This window comes from Cucurbita pepo, chromosome LG05 (genome assembly GCF_002806865.2).
Source record: "Cucurbita pepo subsp. pepo cultivar mu-cu-16 chromosome LG05, ASM280686v2, whole genome shotgun sequence".
NCBI lineage: Eukaryota > Viridiplantae > Streptophyta > Magnoliopsida > Cucurbitales > Cucurbitaceae > Cucurbita > Cucurbita pepo.
Genome location: NC_036642.1, coordinates 8,309,766 through 8,325,867, shown reverse-complemented (window position 1 = coordinate 8,325,867; position 16,102 = coordinate 8,309,766). Strand labels below are relative to the sequence as shown.

The window sequence follows — 16,102 nt, the reverse complement described above, 5'->3', positions numbered from 1 at the left end:
AACAAAGTGTCTCTTGAGCAAGTGAGAGAGTAGGACTTCACTGTTCAAGTACCAAATCAAGTCTTCCGAATAGGTGGATCGAGATTCATTTAGCTAATAAAACTCAAATCCATTAGGCACGAACGATGATTAACGCATTGCATTAGAAAGAGAAGAAACCAAAAAAAATTTATTACTTGTGCCAATTTATTTTATAGAAATAGATTATAACAAAATTCCGGCCCTTATTTGACACATGAGTAAGAACTTTGTTCCACACGAGAGCAGCTCACTCACTTTCATGACTACAACAACATACAACAGTATTTGGGCTTGGAATGCATACTCCATTTGTAAATCTTCTTCGAAAACACAAATTTCTGCATTACTCGTCTTCAGCTTCACTCGCGTCTGAGCAAAAAGTGTCACAAGTTAATGGAACTAAATGTTTGCACCAAATTTAAACAAAATTTAGATCAGTATCAAACTAAATAATAGAAAGGAAAAAAAAGCATAGCAAACGATAGCAAGAGTGAAGAGCGTACGAGAGCAAACTAAAACGATAGCAAGTCAACCTAGGAATGTGCAAGATTTCTTAATATATTTTATAAAATTTTATTGTGTTCGAGTTAACTTCAAATTTTATTCAATGAACTTGAAACTTCAACCGAATTTATTCGGGTTCGGGTTCAGAAAATTAACCAAACCCAATTAAACTTCTACGGTTCGAGTTGGGTCGGTTCAAGGTTCAAGTTTAGGGGGTTAGGGGTTTAAATTTTTAACCCATATTGAACACCCCCCTTAGACTTTCTTTTTCAATTTATTGGAAATTCTTCTGCACGAGAAAGCTTCCAAACTCTCCGGCAACACTTCAGGACTTCCCCGGCTAGGTATGTTCTTCTCTTGATGTTCCATGTGACTATGATTATTTGGATGCTGTTACTGAGTATTAGAGAATTCTCCCCAAAAGGTTCTTGGATTATCTCATTTGTCCTCCCAAAACTCTTCGACTTGCGAAAAATCATACGTTTTTGAAAATGTTTTTCCACAGCCTATAGATTGCTTCAGTGCTCTTCGAATGGCCAAATTTAATTTTGATCTCCTTCTTCGTAAGGGTGTTGTCAGGCTGAGTATATCGCCGAAATCCAAAGCCATTTGGCTAAGAAACCTAAATTTCTACTTCTCAATTCGTCCACTCCCAAGCCCCCACGAATTTGAAGGGCTGTAACTTTTTTCCAATTGATATTAGGCCTCCTTTGTGTTCCTGTTTGCAATTTTATTTGGTTCATATGGAATGTTAGGCTTCCTTTGGAAACCATTTTACTTTTGTTTTATGCTCCTAAAATTAAGTTTATAAATGCTACTTCCGTCCCCTGTAAGTTCGTGTTTCTTTATGTAGAATTCTACTTTCGGTGTTTTTTATTATGCGGGGCTTGATATATCTGTAACATCCAAAGCCCACCCACCGCTAGTAGATATTGTCCTCTCTAGGCTTTTCCTTTCGGGTCTTCTCTCAAGGTTTTTAAAACTCCTTTGATAGGGAGAGGTTTCCACACTCTGCTTCGTACTCCTCTCCAACCGACCGATGTGGGATCTCACAATCCGTCCTCCTTCGGGGCCCAGCGTCCTCATTGGCACTCGTTCTCTTCTCCAATCGATGTGGGACCCCCCAATCCCCACCCCCTTCGGAGCCCATCGTCCTTGCTGGCACAATGCCTTGTGTCCATTCCCCTTCAGGGCTCAGCCTCCTCGCTGGCACATCGCTCGGTGACTGGCTCTAATACCAATATGTAATAGCCGAAGCCTACCGCTAGCAGATATTGTCCTCTTTGGGCTTTTCCTTTCGGATTTTCCTCTCAAAGTTTTTAAAACGCGTCTGCTGGGGAGATGTTTCCACACCTTTATAAAGAATGCTTTGTTCTCCTCCCCAACCGACGTGGGATCTCACAATATCAAAGGTTTATATGAATTTTTGGTTAATTATTGAAAATTTTGAAATTTAAATTGACAGTGAGTTATTCATGCGGAAGACAATACTGTAAGGGAATAACTTGTTTAATTTATATTAGTATAAGCAGAGGAATATTTAACGTATTTTTGACATGAGCAGTTTATGAAAATTTTCCTGAAGTCTCTCTAGAGCTTAGGCAATGAGACCTTCTCTAACTCTTTCTCTTTATCCTTGTCGTGGATGTTTTGAGTAAGCTTGTGCTACTTTGAGTGAAGAAGTGGGTGGTTCAGGGGCTTAAGCTGGGGTCTGAGCCCATCTACTTGTCCCATAATGTAGCTTGCACATGATATCCAATTTTTCTGTTTGGAACAAGAAAACTCTTTGTTAATCTCAATGTTTTATTGTCATTCTTTGAAGTCATGTAAGGGTTAAAAGTTTAGAGGCTGCAGGCACATAGAGATGTGTTTAGAGGAAGTCTCTAAAAGCGAAGGCCAAACTGTAGGTCACTTGACCTGTTCTGAGTTGACTAATCCCGAAAGAGAGGTCTTTCTTTTGAATTATGAAATCACATAGGTTAAAAAACTAGTCGAGAGTTCCATCGTTGGTATAGGTTGAAAAGCAAGTCAAGAGTTCTATCTTTGGGATCAATTGTTGTTCTTCTAAACTTCGGTCTTCCTCTATGCTTTCCTTGGATTTTTTGTACCATCTCTCTGATAGAGAGGCTTTGGATGTCGCATGTCTTCTTTCAATTCTTTAGGGGTGTTGTGTTCTTTGAAGGGGGAGGGACACTAGGTTCTGGACCTTGGATGATTCTCCTGTAGTTCTTCCTTTAGGTTGTTGTCATGCCCTTCCCGCCCCCCTTCTGCCTATGCTTTCTTCTTGCTCCCCTCTGTAATGGCCCAATGGCCCAAGGCCACCGCTACCAGATATTGTCTTCTTTGGGCTTTTCCTTTCGAGCTTTCCCTCAAGGTTTTTAAAACACGTCTGCTAGGAAGAGGTTTCCACACTCTTATGAAGAATGTTTTGTTCTCCTCCCCAACCGGTGTGGGATCTCACTCCCTCTCTAGAAGGTGAAAATTCCAAGGTAAAATTTTTTAGGTAGCAGATATTGTCCTCTTTGAGCTTTCCCTCAAGGTTTTTAAAACACATTTGCCAGGGAGAGGTTTCCACATCCTTATAAAGAATGTTTCGTTCTCATCCTCAACCGATGTGGGATCTCACACCCTCTCTAGAAGATGAAAATTCCAAGGTAAAATTTTTTGTGCGGTGGTTTTGTATGGGAGAATCTACACTTTGAGCTACGTCTAGAGACGTTCCTCTATGTTATTTCCACAGTGGTGCATTCTTTATAGGCTTTAGGACATCTTTTGTGGGGTTGTTCGTTTGTTCCATCCCTTTGGTCCTGTTGGTTGGATTCTTTCAATTTATGCTTGGTTTAGCTTAGGGACTGTCTCGCGGTGATTTGTGAGAAGGGCACTGTTTTGTAGCATGCTATTTTTTTGGTGTCGTGGGGGGTTCGACTGACTTGAGACGAATAGTAGAATTTTTAGAGAGGTTAAACGGTTTTGTGACGAAGTTTGGGAGTTGGTGAAGTTTTATGTCTCGTTGTAGGCATCAGTCACTCGACCCTATTGTAATTATGATCTTGGTTTTTAATTTTTTAGATTGAAGTCCCTTTGTGTAGGTTATGAGACATTCTTATTGATGCCTGTACTTGAATTTCAGATTCTGACACAAATATTTCAACCTTTGCCATTCAGAAGCAGCCTTGTTTGTGGCTTACTAAGTAGTTTTGTCGACAAATGAAGAACTCAGCATCATTTGAGCAGTCTATACCTGAAAGAATTACTCAACCATTGTTCAGTGCATCAAACTCTTGCACTCTAGAAACATCCTTAGAAACCCTTATTGAAGCTTCCAAAAGTGTCGAGGGTCGATCGAATTTCGCTTCTCAGAATATCCTTCCTTGTGTGCTTGAGTTGATTCAGTGTCTCGATTACACTTCTAATAATGCTCTTCAATTGTCAGCCTTAAGGCTCCTTAGAAACCTATGTGCTGGAGAAATTAGAAACCAGAATGTTTTTATTGAACAAAATGGAGTCGGAGTCGTTTCGAGCATTTTGCAAAATGCTATGCTTTTGTTTGATCCCGATCGTGTGATCATTAGACTAGGACTACAGGTTCTAGCAAATGTTTCATTGGCTGGAGAAGAACATCAACAAGCAATTTGGCGTGGATTGTTCCCCGACAAGTTTGTTTCACTTGCTCGTATTCGTTACTGTGAGATTTCGGATCCTTTGAGTATGATTCTCTACAATTTATATAGTACAAACACCGAACTGGTCGCATCGCTCTGCAGTGACGTCGGGTTGCCTATAATTGAAGAGATTACAAGGACAACATCTTTAGGTAAACTCGTAGATTTTCTAACTCTTAGATTTCTTTGAAATGTCGTGTTTTAACACTCCTTTTTTGATGTTTTTTCAGTTGGTTTTAAGGAAGATTGGGTGAAGTTACTTCTTTCAAGAATCTGCTTGGAGGAACCTTATTTTCCTCGACTTTTCTCTGCATTACGCCCTATCGATTCTTCTAAAGATGGCGGCGAAGACATGTCCTTTTCATCTGAACAGGCATTTCTTTTGACAATCATATCGGAGATATTGAACGAGCGAATTGGAGATATCTCTATTCCCAAGGATTTTGCGTCGTGTATACATAGAATATTTCAAAGCTCCATTCCTATTATCAGTTCCACACCGATATGCGAGCGTAGTCTCCCAACAGGCACGACTGCAGTCGACGTTCTTGGCTACTCGCTCAATATTTTACGAGATATTTGTGCGCAGGACGATGGTAAGGAAGGAGAACGTAAAGATGTCTCCGAGGATGCAGTTGATGTGCTTCTCTCTCTCGGACTTATCGATTTGCTTTTGGGCATACTTCGAGATATCGAACCACCAGCCATCGTTAAGAAGGCAATTCAACAAGCAGAGAACGAGAATAGAACAGATCTTCCAAACACGTCGAAGTCGTGTCCATGTCCATATAAAGGGTTTCGAAGAGATATCGTTGCTGTCATTGCAAATTGCTTATACAGAAAGAAACACGTACAAGACGACATTCGAAAGAAGAATGGAGTGTTTGTGCTATTGCAGCAGTGTGTTGTTGATGAAAACAATCCATTTTTGAGGGAATGGGGCATATGGGCTGTGAGGAACTTACTGGAAGGGAACATGGAAAACAAAAAACTTGTAGCTGAATTGGAGGTTCAAGGGCCTGTAAATATGCCTGAGATTGCTGAACTTGGTCTTCAAGTTGAGGTGGACCCAAAAACAAAGGCCGCTAAGCTTGTCAATGCCTCACGACCATTTAAAGACAATTAAGGTAACAAACTGTGTTTCATTTGTGGGTTTGGACGCTTGTTTTTAAGGTTGAAATGTCTGTCTTGAACTGAGAGTTTTATTTAAGGTTTCACAATTTGCATTTTATGTTGAATGTTATAGGACTGGTGCCTAGATCACTCTCTTATTACTATTTTGTAGGAATGAAAAACGTGGTACATGAAGAAACAAGAACCAACGCAAGCTTCTTCTACTTAGCGCCCACAAATATTGCCCGAACTCTCATTATTGGGCTTTTTCTAAACCAGATACAGAAGATTTCTTGCCCGAATCATCTATTGGAGCTATCAAGCAGTCTAGTTTGAGCCTTTGGTGAGGGTCACAACTTCAGTGATGCCAACACTCTTCGCGGTATCAAGGACTCCAGCTCGAGTTCCATAGTTGTCGATGCCGGTACTCTTGGTAATGTCAAAGAATCTAGCCCCATCTCTAGCAGCGGTGGCCATCATTAATGATCCAGCTTTTTAATGCTTAGACAATGATCGGGGAATAAATAGTGATTTTATTATTATGAAACTACTTATATTATTAATATTATATTATATTCTATAAGTAGCTTACTTTTCGTTCTCAACGTCCAAAAATCATATTATGAACCTCTGTAATATGTGGAATATTGAATAATATGTCACTAACGTATGGTAATACAATTGATACCATGGAGATATATGATTGACCCCGAGAAGGCTAGCACATTCCCACTAAGTCCACCCCCTTTGGGGCCAACATCCTTTCTAGCATACTGCCTCGTGTCTACCATTTGTAACGGCTCAGGCACATTCCCACCAAGTCCACCCCCCTTTGGGGCCAGCATCCTTTCTAGGATACTGCCTCGTGTCTACCATTTGTAACGGCCCAGGCCCACCACTAGCCGATATTGTTCTCTTAGGGCTTTTTCTTTCGGGCACCGCTAGAAGATATTGTCCTTTTTTTTTTTAAACACCCTTATATAGGCTTTAAAACGCGTCTGCTAGGGGAAGGTTTCCACACCCTTATAAAGGGTGTTTTGTTCTCCTCCCCAACCAATGTGGGACATCACAAAAGGTAAAAACACTTAATATAATCCTAAGTCCAAGAGGTCTCTATTTGCAATGTTATCGTCAGCCGTACAGGGGTGCATTGCCTTTACTTGAAATAGAAGTAGAACACGACTTGAGTCTTTTAAGAAATACCCAGTGACCCCACTATTGGGGTCAGGAAATGCAAACACATGCTACTCGTGATCTAGGGACCTATCGTTAAAACCATCATAAGGGTGGCCCTCAATCTGGCAAAATTGGATGTGTAGTACTTCCCTACCCACGATTCACGCATGCGAGCGTGGATCCCAAGGAGGTTTGCACCCCCCTGGACCCATCATAGTCAAGCTAGTAGCCCGTAGTGATGTCCGGAGGTCAGTAGACCCCTAAGTGTCATGCGAAGCAGGATGATGATGATCATCATCATCATAGTGTACGAGTCCATACTCATCATCATAAATGGGGAAGTAATCCGATGTATATGTACACACAAAATGCATGAGGTCCCAATAGTTTTCATCTCTATGACACAACCCTATACTCCTCCACATATTACTCTAAGTACCATGCATGCATTGACCTTCATACGATCATCATCATTAACATTAACTAGGGTTGTGTCTTAGAAAAATTGTCATAATGCATCATGACATTTAATACATGTATATAATCATAATATGGAATAACGTCATATTATGTCATCTCATCATCATACATCTTACATTGCCATGTTATTATGCATCATCATCATCATGTTATCATATCATGTCATCGTCTCATATCAAAATATACATCATCACATCATTATATAACGTCGTCACATCATCATATAATATCATCACATCACCGTACAATATCATTACATCATCATATAACATAAAACATAAACAACATGTGCAAGGGCAACTAAGTACATGTCGTCGTACATAAGACAAGTCTTCCGACCGAGCCGATAGTAAGACACTTGGTTGGTATCAGCCAACGTTCTATCTAGCTCTAAATTTGCTTGCATTTATCATTCAAATTCGTTCTCATAAGCTTCACATATTTTGAATATAAACTTAATTTCTTTTTATTTTTTATTAATATCTTTTTTCCTGGTTGTTAGAGTCATTTATGAGATTGTAATTTTATTCGGCAACATTCTAATTGTCTCCAACTGTTTATCTTGTTTTTGCACCTTCCCAATATATATATTTTTTTTAATTAATACCTTCCTAAATTGTCTCTATAAATATCTTTCAAAATTGGTTATCTATCTTTTAGCTAAACTGTTGTTTGAGGTGATATAACTTTGAGCTTCGTTTTAATTTTTTTGGCTCAGGAAGGCCACAACTTCATTGATGCCAATACTCATGGCGATATCAAAGACTCCAGCTTGAGTCACAACGTTGGCCACAACCTAGTTGTCGATGTCGATCCTCTTCGTAATGTCAAATCACCTGGCCTCAGCCCTCGCGCCAAAGGCCATGGATGTTGTTATTCTCTTTTAAGTAGCCATTATGAACTATAAGCATTAGTTCATAATTCACAAGTCACTTGTCAAATATTAATCTTTTCAATTCATAGGCTTATGGAGAGAGATTAAATATTTTGTAGTCCAGTCTTATATAAACTAATTGTATAGGATACTCTCAATCACATATCTTCGTGCAAACGACCCTTAAGTTATTTTTTGAACATGATCGTGTCATATGTTAATTACAAATTATTCCGGATTCCACATATTATAGAGATTCATAATCTGATTTTTGGACGGTCGAGAACCAAAAGTGAGCTACTTATAGAGTATTTGTATACTCATTCCTGCTATTTTTTTTTTTTCAAATGATACATGAGCTTACTCGGTATGGGATGAGTGTTATCGGAGTATTGGGACTATGGAGTTGAAATATATCAGCATCTTTTGTAGATTCTAGAACTCTTAGATTATGTGAATTCTACACTGCGAAACCATTTTACGAGCTTTATACATGGATTGACTAAAATTATCTACTTCAAATGTTAAATCTAAATATTTTATGGGATCCCTAGCGTTTTTTTAATAACATGCACTATTTGAGTTTTATGAAAAATATAAGTTGTTTCATATTAATAAAATCGCTCTTTATTCACTGTGTTAAAAGCGATAATTGTCTAAACATTAAAAAGCTCGATCATTAACAACATCCCTTATGGCCACCGCCTTTCGGGCTTGGGCCAGATGCTTTGATATCAACAAGAGTATTGGCATCATTGAAGTTGTGGCCATGATGACCACCGCCTTTCGGGCTTGGGCCAGATGCTTTGACATTAGCGAGAGTATTGGCATCATTGAAGTTGTGGCCCTCACCAATGCTCAAAGTAGACTGCTTCGGAGTTCCAATGCCAATGGGTGGTATGGGCAAGAAAGCGTCCGTAGTTGCTGCACTCATCGTACTGAGAGACCTTGCTTCTACCAGTCCAAGCAAATTTGCATTGCTTAGCAACGAAAAAATCAAAAAGATGCTCAAAGTCTTCATCATTATAATACCAAATAGGAATATGTAGCAAGAGAGAAGAACCAAGTTGTTGTATGATATGAAAAACCCATTCTTTCAAAACATATTTATAGACACAAATTAGGGACGTACGAATTGAATAAAAAATTATTTATAAACACAAATTAGGAAGGAAGGTGCAAAAACAAGAAAAATGGTGCATAGTTTTCAGAGATAAATTCGGAGGTTGCCAAATAAAACTAAAACGACCATCTTATCTTGAGTTAAAAAATTCAGGACACTATCTCTGAAAACTACAAGGTTTTAGTTAATTGAAGATAAGATGGTCATGACCATCTTACGAGTTTACTCAATATTCGGAGGTTGCCAAATTTTTTAACGAATGGAGGATTGACTTGAATAACAAACTTATGTCATTATTTTAAGTTATGGGCATCTCATGCATTTTTGTGTCATATGCATTGAGATATTTCGCCCTTATGATTAGTACAGATGCATACCTTACTACATTTATGTTCACCATGATATTATGTGGTCTCTTTCACTCTGTAATGTCTGATAGCTCATTAGTGAGTGCTAGCTAGGTCTAGGGTACGTATACGAGCCTATCTATTGGGTCCATTTGTGCATGCTTGGGTCGTGTATAGGGAAGTACTACACCCCAACCCTGCGCATTATATTTTTAAAATGATAAGTCCCACCATATCGCATGTGGTTGCATTTGTTGGCCCTAACAGATCTTTCTCTTTCCTTTCTGCTTTCAAGACTCAACCGAAAACCTTTTCCTTCTTGCTTGAATGGTAAAGTGGCTTCGCTACTGAGAATTGTGGGAGTTTCTAAGGAAAGCTATCTTCTCAAAGTCAAATCAGAATGAAAAAGGATGGAGTTCCAGCAAAACCCTTTCTAAGGATGAGGACAGTAGGGAGTTCGCTCGAAAGAATTGGCCAAGCTTTCGATCACTCTNGAGGTCAGTAGACCCCTAAGTGTCATGCGAAGCAGGATGATGATGATCATCATCATCATAGTGTACGAGTCCATACTCATCATCATAAATGGGGAAGTAATCCGATGTATATGTACACACAAAATGCATGAGGTCCCAATAGTTTTCATCTCTATGACACAACCCTATACTCCTCCACATATTACTCTAAGTACCATGCATGCATTGACCTTCATACGATCATCATCATTAACATTAACTAGGGTTGTGTCTTAGAAAAATTGTCATAATGCATCATGACATTTAATACATGTATATAATCATAATATGGAATAACGTCATATTATGTCATCTCATCATCATACATCTTACATTGCCATGTTATTATGCATCATCATCATCATGTTATCATATCATGTCATCGTCTCATATCAAAATATACATCATCACATCATTATATAACGTCGNCATATCATATCAACATCACAAAGACATCTAAATTTAAATACAAAATCACATCATTATATAACGTCGTCACATCATCATATAATATCATCACATCACCGTACAATATCATTACATCATCATATAACATAAAACATAAACAACATGTGCAAGGGCAACTAAGTACATGTCGTCGTACATAAGACAAGTCTTCCGACCGAGCCGATAGTAAGACACTTGGTTGGTATCAGCCAACGTTCTATCTAGCTCTAAATTTGCTTGCATTTATCATTCAAATTCGTTCTCATAAGCTTCACATATTTTGAATATAAACTTAATTTCTTTTTATTTTTTATTAATATCTTTTTTCCTGGTTGTTAGAGTCATTTATGAGATTGTAATTTTATTCGGCAACATTCTAATTGTCTCCAACTGTTTATCTTGTTTTTGCACCTTCCCAATATATATATTTTTTTTAATTAATACCTTCCTAAATTGTCTCTATAAATATCTTTCAAAATTGGTTATCTATCTTTTAGCTAAACTGTTGTTTGAGGTGATATAACTTTGAGCTTCGTTTTAATTTTTTTGGCTCAGGAAGGCCACAACTTCATTGATGCCAATACTCATGGCGATATCAAAGACTCCAGCTTGAGTCACAACGTTGGCCACAACCTAGTTGTCGATGTCGATCCTCTTCGTAATGTCAAATCACCTGGCCTCAGCCCTCGCGCCAAAGGCCATGGATGTTGTTATTCTCTTTTAAGTAGCCATTATGAACTATAAGCATTAGTTCATAATTCACAAGTCACTTGTCAAATATTAATCTTTTCAATTCATAGGCTTATGGAGAGAGATTAAATATTTTGTAGTCCAGTCTTATATAAACTAATTGTATAGGATACTCTCAATCACATATCTTCGTGCAAACGACCCTTAAGTTATTTTTTGAACATGATCGTGTCATATGTTAATTACAAATTATTCCGGATTCCACATATTATAGAGATTCATAATCTGATTTTTGGACGGTCGAGAACCAAAAGTGAGCTACTTATAGAGTATTTGTATACTCATTCCTGCTATTTTTTTTTTTTCAAATGGTACATGAGCTTACTCGGTATGGGATGAGTGTTATCGGAGTATTGGGACTATGGAGTTGAAATATATCAGCATCTTTTGTAGATTTTAGAACTCTTAGATTATATGAATTCTACATTGCGAAGCCATTTACGAGCTTTATACATGGATTGATTAAAATTATCTACTTCAAATGTTAAATCTAAATATTTTATGGGATCCCTAGCGTTTTTTTAATAACATGCACTATTTGAGTTTTATGAAAAATATAAGTTGTTTCATATTAATAAAATCGCTCTTTATTCACTGTGTTAAAAGCGATAATTGTCTAAACATTAAAAAGCTCGATCATTAACAACATCCCTTATGGCCACCGCCTTTCGGGCTTGGGCCAGATGCTTTGATATCAACAAGAGTATTGGCATCATTGAAGTTGTGGCCATGATGACCACCGCCTTTCGGGCTTGGGCCAGATGCTTTGACATTAGCGAGAGTATTGGCATCATTGAAGTTGTGGCCCTCACCAATGCTCAAAGTAGACTGCTTCGGAGTTCCAATGCCAATGGGTGGTATGGGCAAGAAAGCGTCCGTAGTTGCTGCACTCATCGTACTGAGAGACCTTGCTTCTACCAGTCCAAGCAAATTTGCATTGCTTAGCAACGAAAAAATCAAAAAGATGCTCAAAGTCTTCATCATTATAATACCAAATAGGAATATGTAGCAAGAGAGAAGAACCAAGTTGTTGTATGATATGAAAAACCCATTCTTTCAAAACATATTTATAGACACAAATTAGGGACGTACGAATTGAATAAAAAATTATTTATAAACACAAATTAGGAAGGAAGGTGCAAAAACAAGAAAAATGGTGCATAGTTTTCAGAGATAAATTCGGAGGTTGCCAAATAAAACTAAAACGACCATCTTATCTTGAGTTAAAAAATTCAGGACACTATCTCTGAAAACTACAAGGTTTTAGTTAATTGAAGATAAGATGGTCATGACCATCTTACGAGTTTACTCAATATTCGGAGGTTGCCAAATTTTTTAACGAATGGAGGATTGACTTGAATAACAAACTTATGTCATTATTTTAAGTTATGGGCATCTCATGCATTTTTGTGTCATATGCATTGAGATATTTCGCCCTTATGATTAGTACAGATGCATACCTTACTACATTTATGTTCACCATGATATTATGTGGTCTCTTTCACTCTGTAATGTCTGATAGCTCATTAGTGAGTGCTAGCTAGGTCTAGGGTACGTAAACGAGCCTATCTATTGGGTCCATTTGTGCATGCTTGGGTCGTGTATAGAGAAGTACTACACCCCAACCCTGCGCATTATATTTTTAAAATGATAAGTCCCACCATATCGCATGTGGTTGCAATGAGACTAATAGGTTCATGAGCTTTACCTTGTGAAAGAATAGTTCAGGATCATGAATCATCAGTCTCGACTTTCAACACTTTCTTTTTCAGGTCATATCGGTTCAGTCGAATACATCTTTCATTTTCTTCTCCCAGGAAAAGGTTTGAGGTTGAGTCTTTGCTGCTAATTCATTTCTTCTTTCTTTTACAGTAAACTAGGATAGGTGATTGAGTTCAGTTCGTTCCGTCTCATTCATCTTGCTTTCGGCTTTCTCCTTATGATTTAGAATTGTAAAGGAGAATTCTTCTTTCATTTTCTTCTCCCTGAACTGATTCTTGAACAGTAAACTAGGATAGGAAAATGTTTGAGGTTCCGGTGAAGGATCATTCTTCTTTCGTCTTGACTTCCTATCCATCCTAATTACCGAGTGAAAGAAAAGAGATAGTTCAACCCTCGTTGATATGAACCAAAAGACATCAATCATACAATATACTTCAATGAAGAATGAAGTTTGATTGTTATAAATTTTGGGTGGGTTACAATTTAGAGTAATTTAGAGTTATTGTATTTTAAGACATTTTATTTACTTTAGGTTACATTTACATATTGTATGATTGATGTCTTTTGGTTCATATCACTCGTTCAATCAGGGAGCTCAGCTCAGCAGCTTTACCTCCTAAAATAAGGGACATTCTCGGTGACGGGTTGAGACTTGGTTCCTTATTTGCCACTTTGCATTCGTGACGGGCATGACCTCGTGCGATGCGTGCAGAACTTAGGTATTCAATCCAAAATCAACGATTTCTTGCTAGTGAACCATACATACACAGTCGATCCAATCAAAACACGATTTGGGAGGTTTTTCTTGATAAGACCGATTTCTACACAAACCCTAGCTTTATTGTGAGAGGGGGGCGTGAGACAAGCTTCGTAGGACCTTCAAGGGTCATGCCAATTCCGAAAGTCGAGACGATAGAAAACAGGCGAAACTCAAAGAAGAAGACAGTAGATGGAGTTGCGAGACCCAACATAGGCGCATGCATTGGATCACCATTGTAGAGACGGAAATCATGGCTCCAGCAGAAAACCCTAAACCATCCTCAATCAAAAACTTCTCTTTGTTTGGTGCATACTTTGTTCGAGAGCTTGATTCAGACGTGCCTTGGATCTAACAATAGAGTGATCGAAAGCTTGGCCAATTCTTTCGAGCGAACTCCCTACTGTCCTCATCCTTAGAAAGGGTTTTGCTGGAACTCCATCCTTTTTCATTCTGATTTGACTTTGAGAAGATAGCTTTCCTTAGAAACTCCCACAATTCTCAGTAGCGAAGCCACTTTACCATTCAAGCAAGAAGGAAAAGGTTTTCGGTTGAGTCTTGAAAGCAGAAAGGAAAGAGAAAGATCTGTTAGGGCCAACAAATGCAACCACATGCGATATGGTGGGACTTATCATTTTAAAAATATAATGCGCAGGGTTGGGGTGTAGTACTTCCCTATACACGACCCAAGCATGCACAAATGGACCCAATAGATAGGCTCGTATACGTACCCTAGACCTAGCTAGCACTCACTAATGAGCTATCAGACATTACAGAGTGAAAGAGACCACATAATATCATGGTGAACATAAATGTAGTAAGGTATGCATCTGTACTAATCATAAGGGCGAAATATCTCAATGCATATGACACAAAAATGCATGAGATGCCCATAACTTAAAATAATGACATAAGTTTGTTATTCAAGTCAATCCTCCATTCGTTAAAAAATTTGGCAACCTCCGAATATTGAGTAAACTCGTAAGATGGTCATGACCATCTTATCTTCAATTAACTAAAACCTTGTAGTTTTCAGAGATAGTGTCCTGAATTTTTTAACTCAAGATAAGATGGTCGTTTTAGTTTTATTTGGCAACCTCCGAATTTATCTCTGAAAACTATGCACCATTTTTCTTGTTTTTGCACATTCCTTCCTAATTTGTGTTTATAAATAATTTTTTATTCCATTCATACCTTCCTAATTTGTGTCTATAAATATGTTTCATAGAAGTGGTTTTTCATATCATACAACAACTTGGTTCTTCTGGTATTACAATGATCAAGACTTTGAGCTTGGTTTTGATTCTTTCGTTGCTAAGCAATGGAAATTTGCTTGGACCGGTAGAAGCAAGGTCTCTCAATACGATGAATGCAGCAACTACCGACGAAATCTTGCACATACCACCCATTGGAACTATGAAGCCGTCTACTTTGAGAGGTGGTGAGGGCCACAACTTCAATGATGCCAATACTCTTGCTANTGCTCAAAGTCTTCATCATTATAATACCAAATAGGAATATGTAGCAAGAGAGAAGAACCAAGTTGTTGTATGATATGAAAAACCCATTCTTTCAAAACATATTTATAGACACAAATTAGGGACGTACGAATTGAATAAAAAATTATTTATAAACACAAATTAGGAAGGAAGGTGCAAAAACAAGAAAAATGGTGCATAGTTTTCAGAGATAAATTCGGAGGTTGCCAAATAAAACTAAAACGACCATCTTATCTTGAGTTAAAAAATTCAGGACACTATCTCTGAAAACTACAAGGTTTTAGTTAATTGAAGATAAGATGGTCATGACCATCTTACGAGTTTACTCAATATTCGGAGGTTGCCAAATTTTTTAACGAATGGAGGATTGACTTGAATAACAAACTTATGTCATTATTTTAAGTTATGGGCATCTCATGCATTTTTGTGTCATATGCATTGAGATATTTCGCCCTTATGATTAGTACAGATGCATACCTTACTACATTTATGTTCACCATGATATTATGTGGTCTCTTTCACTCTGTAATGTCTGATAGCTCATTAGTGAGTGCTAGCTAGGTCTAGGGTACGTATACGAGCCTATCTATTGGGTCCATTTGTNTTGAAGTATATTGTATGATTGATGTCTTTTGGTTCATATCAACGAGGGTTGAACTATCTCTTTTCTTTCACTCGGTAATTAGGATGGATAGGAAGTCAAGACGAAAGAAGAATGATCCTTCACCGGAACCTCAAACATTTTCCTATCCTAGTTTACTGTTCAAGAATCAGTTCAGGGAGAAGAAAATGAAAGAAGAATTCTCCTTTACAATTCTAAATCATAAGGAGAAAGCCGAAAGCAAGATGAATGAGACGGAACGAACTGAACTCAATCACCTATCCTAGTTTACTGTAAAAGANGCATGCTTGGGTCGTGTATAGGGAAGTACTACACCCCAACCCTGCGCATTATATTTTTAAAATGATAAGTCCCACCATATCGCATGTGGTTGCATTTGTTGGCCCTAACAGATCTTTCTCTTTCCTTTCTGCTTTCAAGACTCAACCGAAAACCTTTTCCTTCTTGCTTGAATGGTAAAGTGGCTTCGCTACTGAGAATTGTGGGAGTTTCT

General features: G+C 38.0%; 2 protein-coding genes across 4 annotated transcripts; one reads left to right on the top strand and one right to left on the bottom strand.

The window, feature by feature from the left end:
- The first annotated feature begins 774 nt into the window (after positions 1–774).
- Positions 775–5,998, top strand: LOC111796127 (ataxin-10). Of its 3 annotated transcripts, none has more exons than XM_023678828.1 (4): positions 775–869; positions 3,691–4,339; positions 4,418–5,314; positions 5,473–5,998. In XM_023678828.1, exons 2-3 carry the CDS (start codon positions 3,733–3,735, stop codon positions 5,311–5,313), a joined length of 1,503 nt encoding a protein of 500 aa, XP_023534596.1. In that variant the 5' UTR covers positions 775–869; positions 3,691–3,732; the 3' UTR covers position 5,314; positions 5,473–5,998. The 3 variants fall into 3 exon arrangements, with proteins under 3 accessions (XP_023534596.1, XP_023534595.1, XP_023534597.1); XM_023678827.1 differs by having other exon boundaries at positions 788–869; positions 3,656–4,339; XM_023678829.1 differs by lacking the exon at positions 775–869 and adding an exon at positions 3,087–3,179.
- Positions 5,999–8,509: 2,511 nt separating this feature from the next.
- LOC111795111 lies at positions 8,510–12,042 on the bottom strand. The gene is made up of 2 exons (XM_023677361.1): positions 11,661–12,042; positions 8,510–8,677 (listed from the first exon to the last, which is right to left on the bottom strand). The coding sequence occupies exons 1-2, from the start codon at positions 11,991–11,993 to the stop codon at positions 8,510–8,512; spliced, it is 501 nt and encodes a 166-aa protein (XP_023533129.1). The 5' UTR covers positions 11,994–12,042.
- Between the last annotated feature and the right edge of the window lie 4,060 nt (positions 12,043–16,102).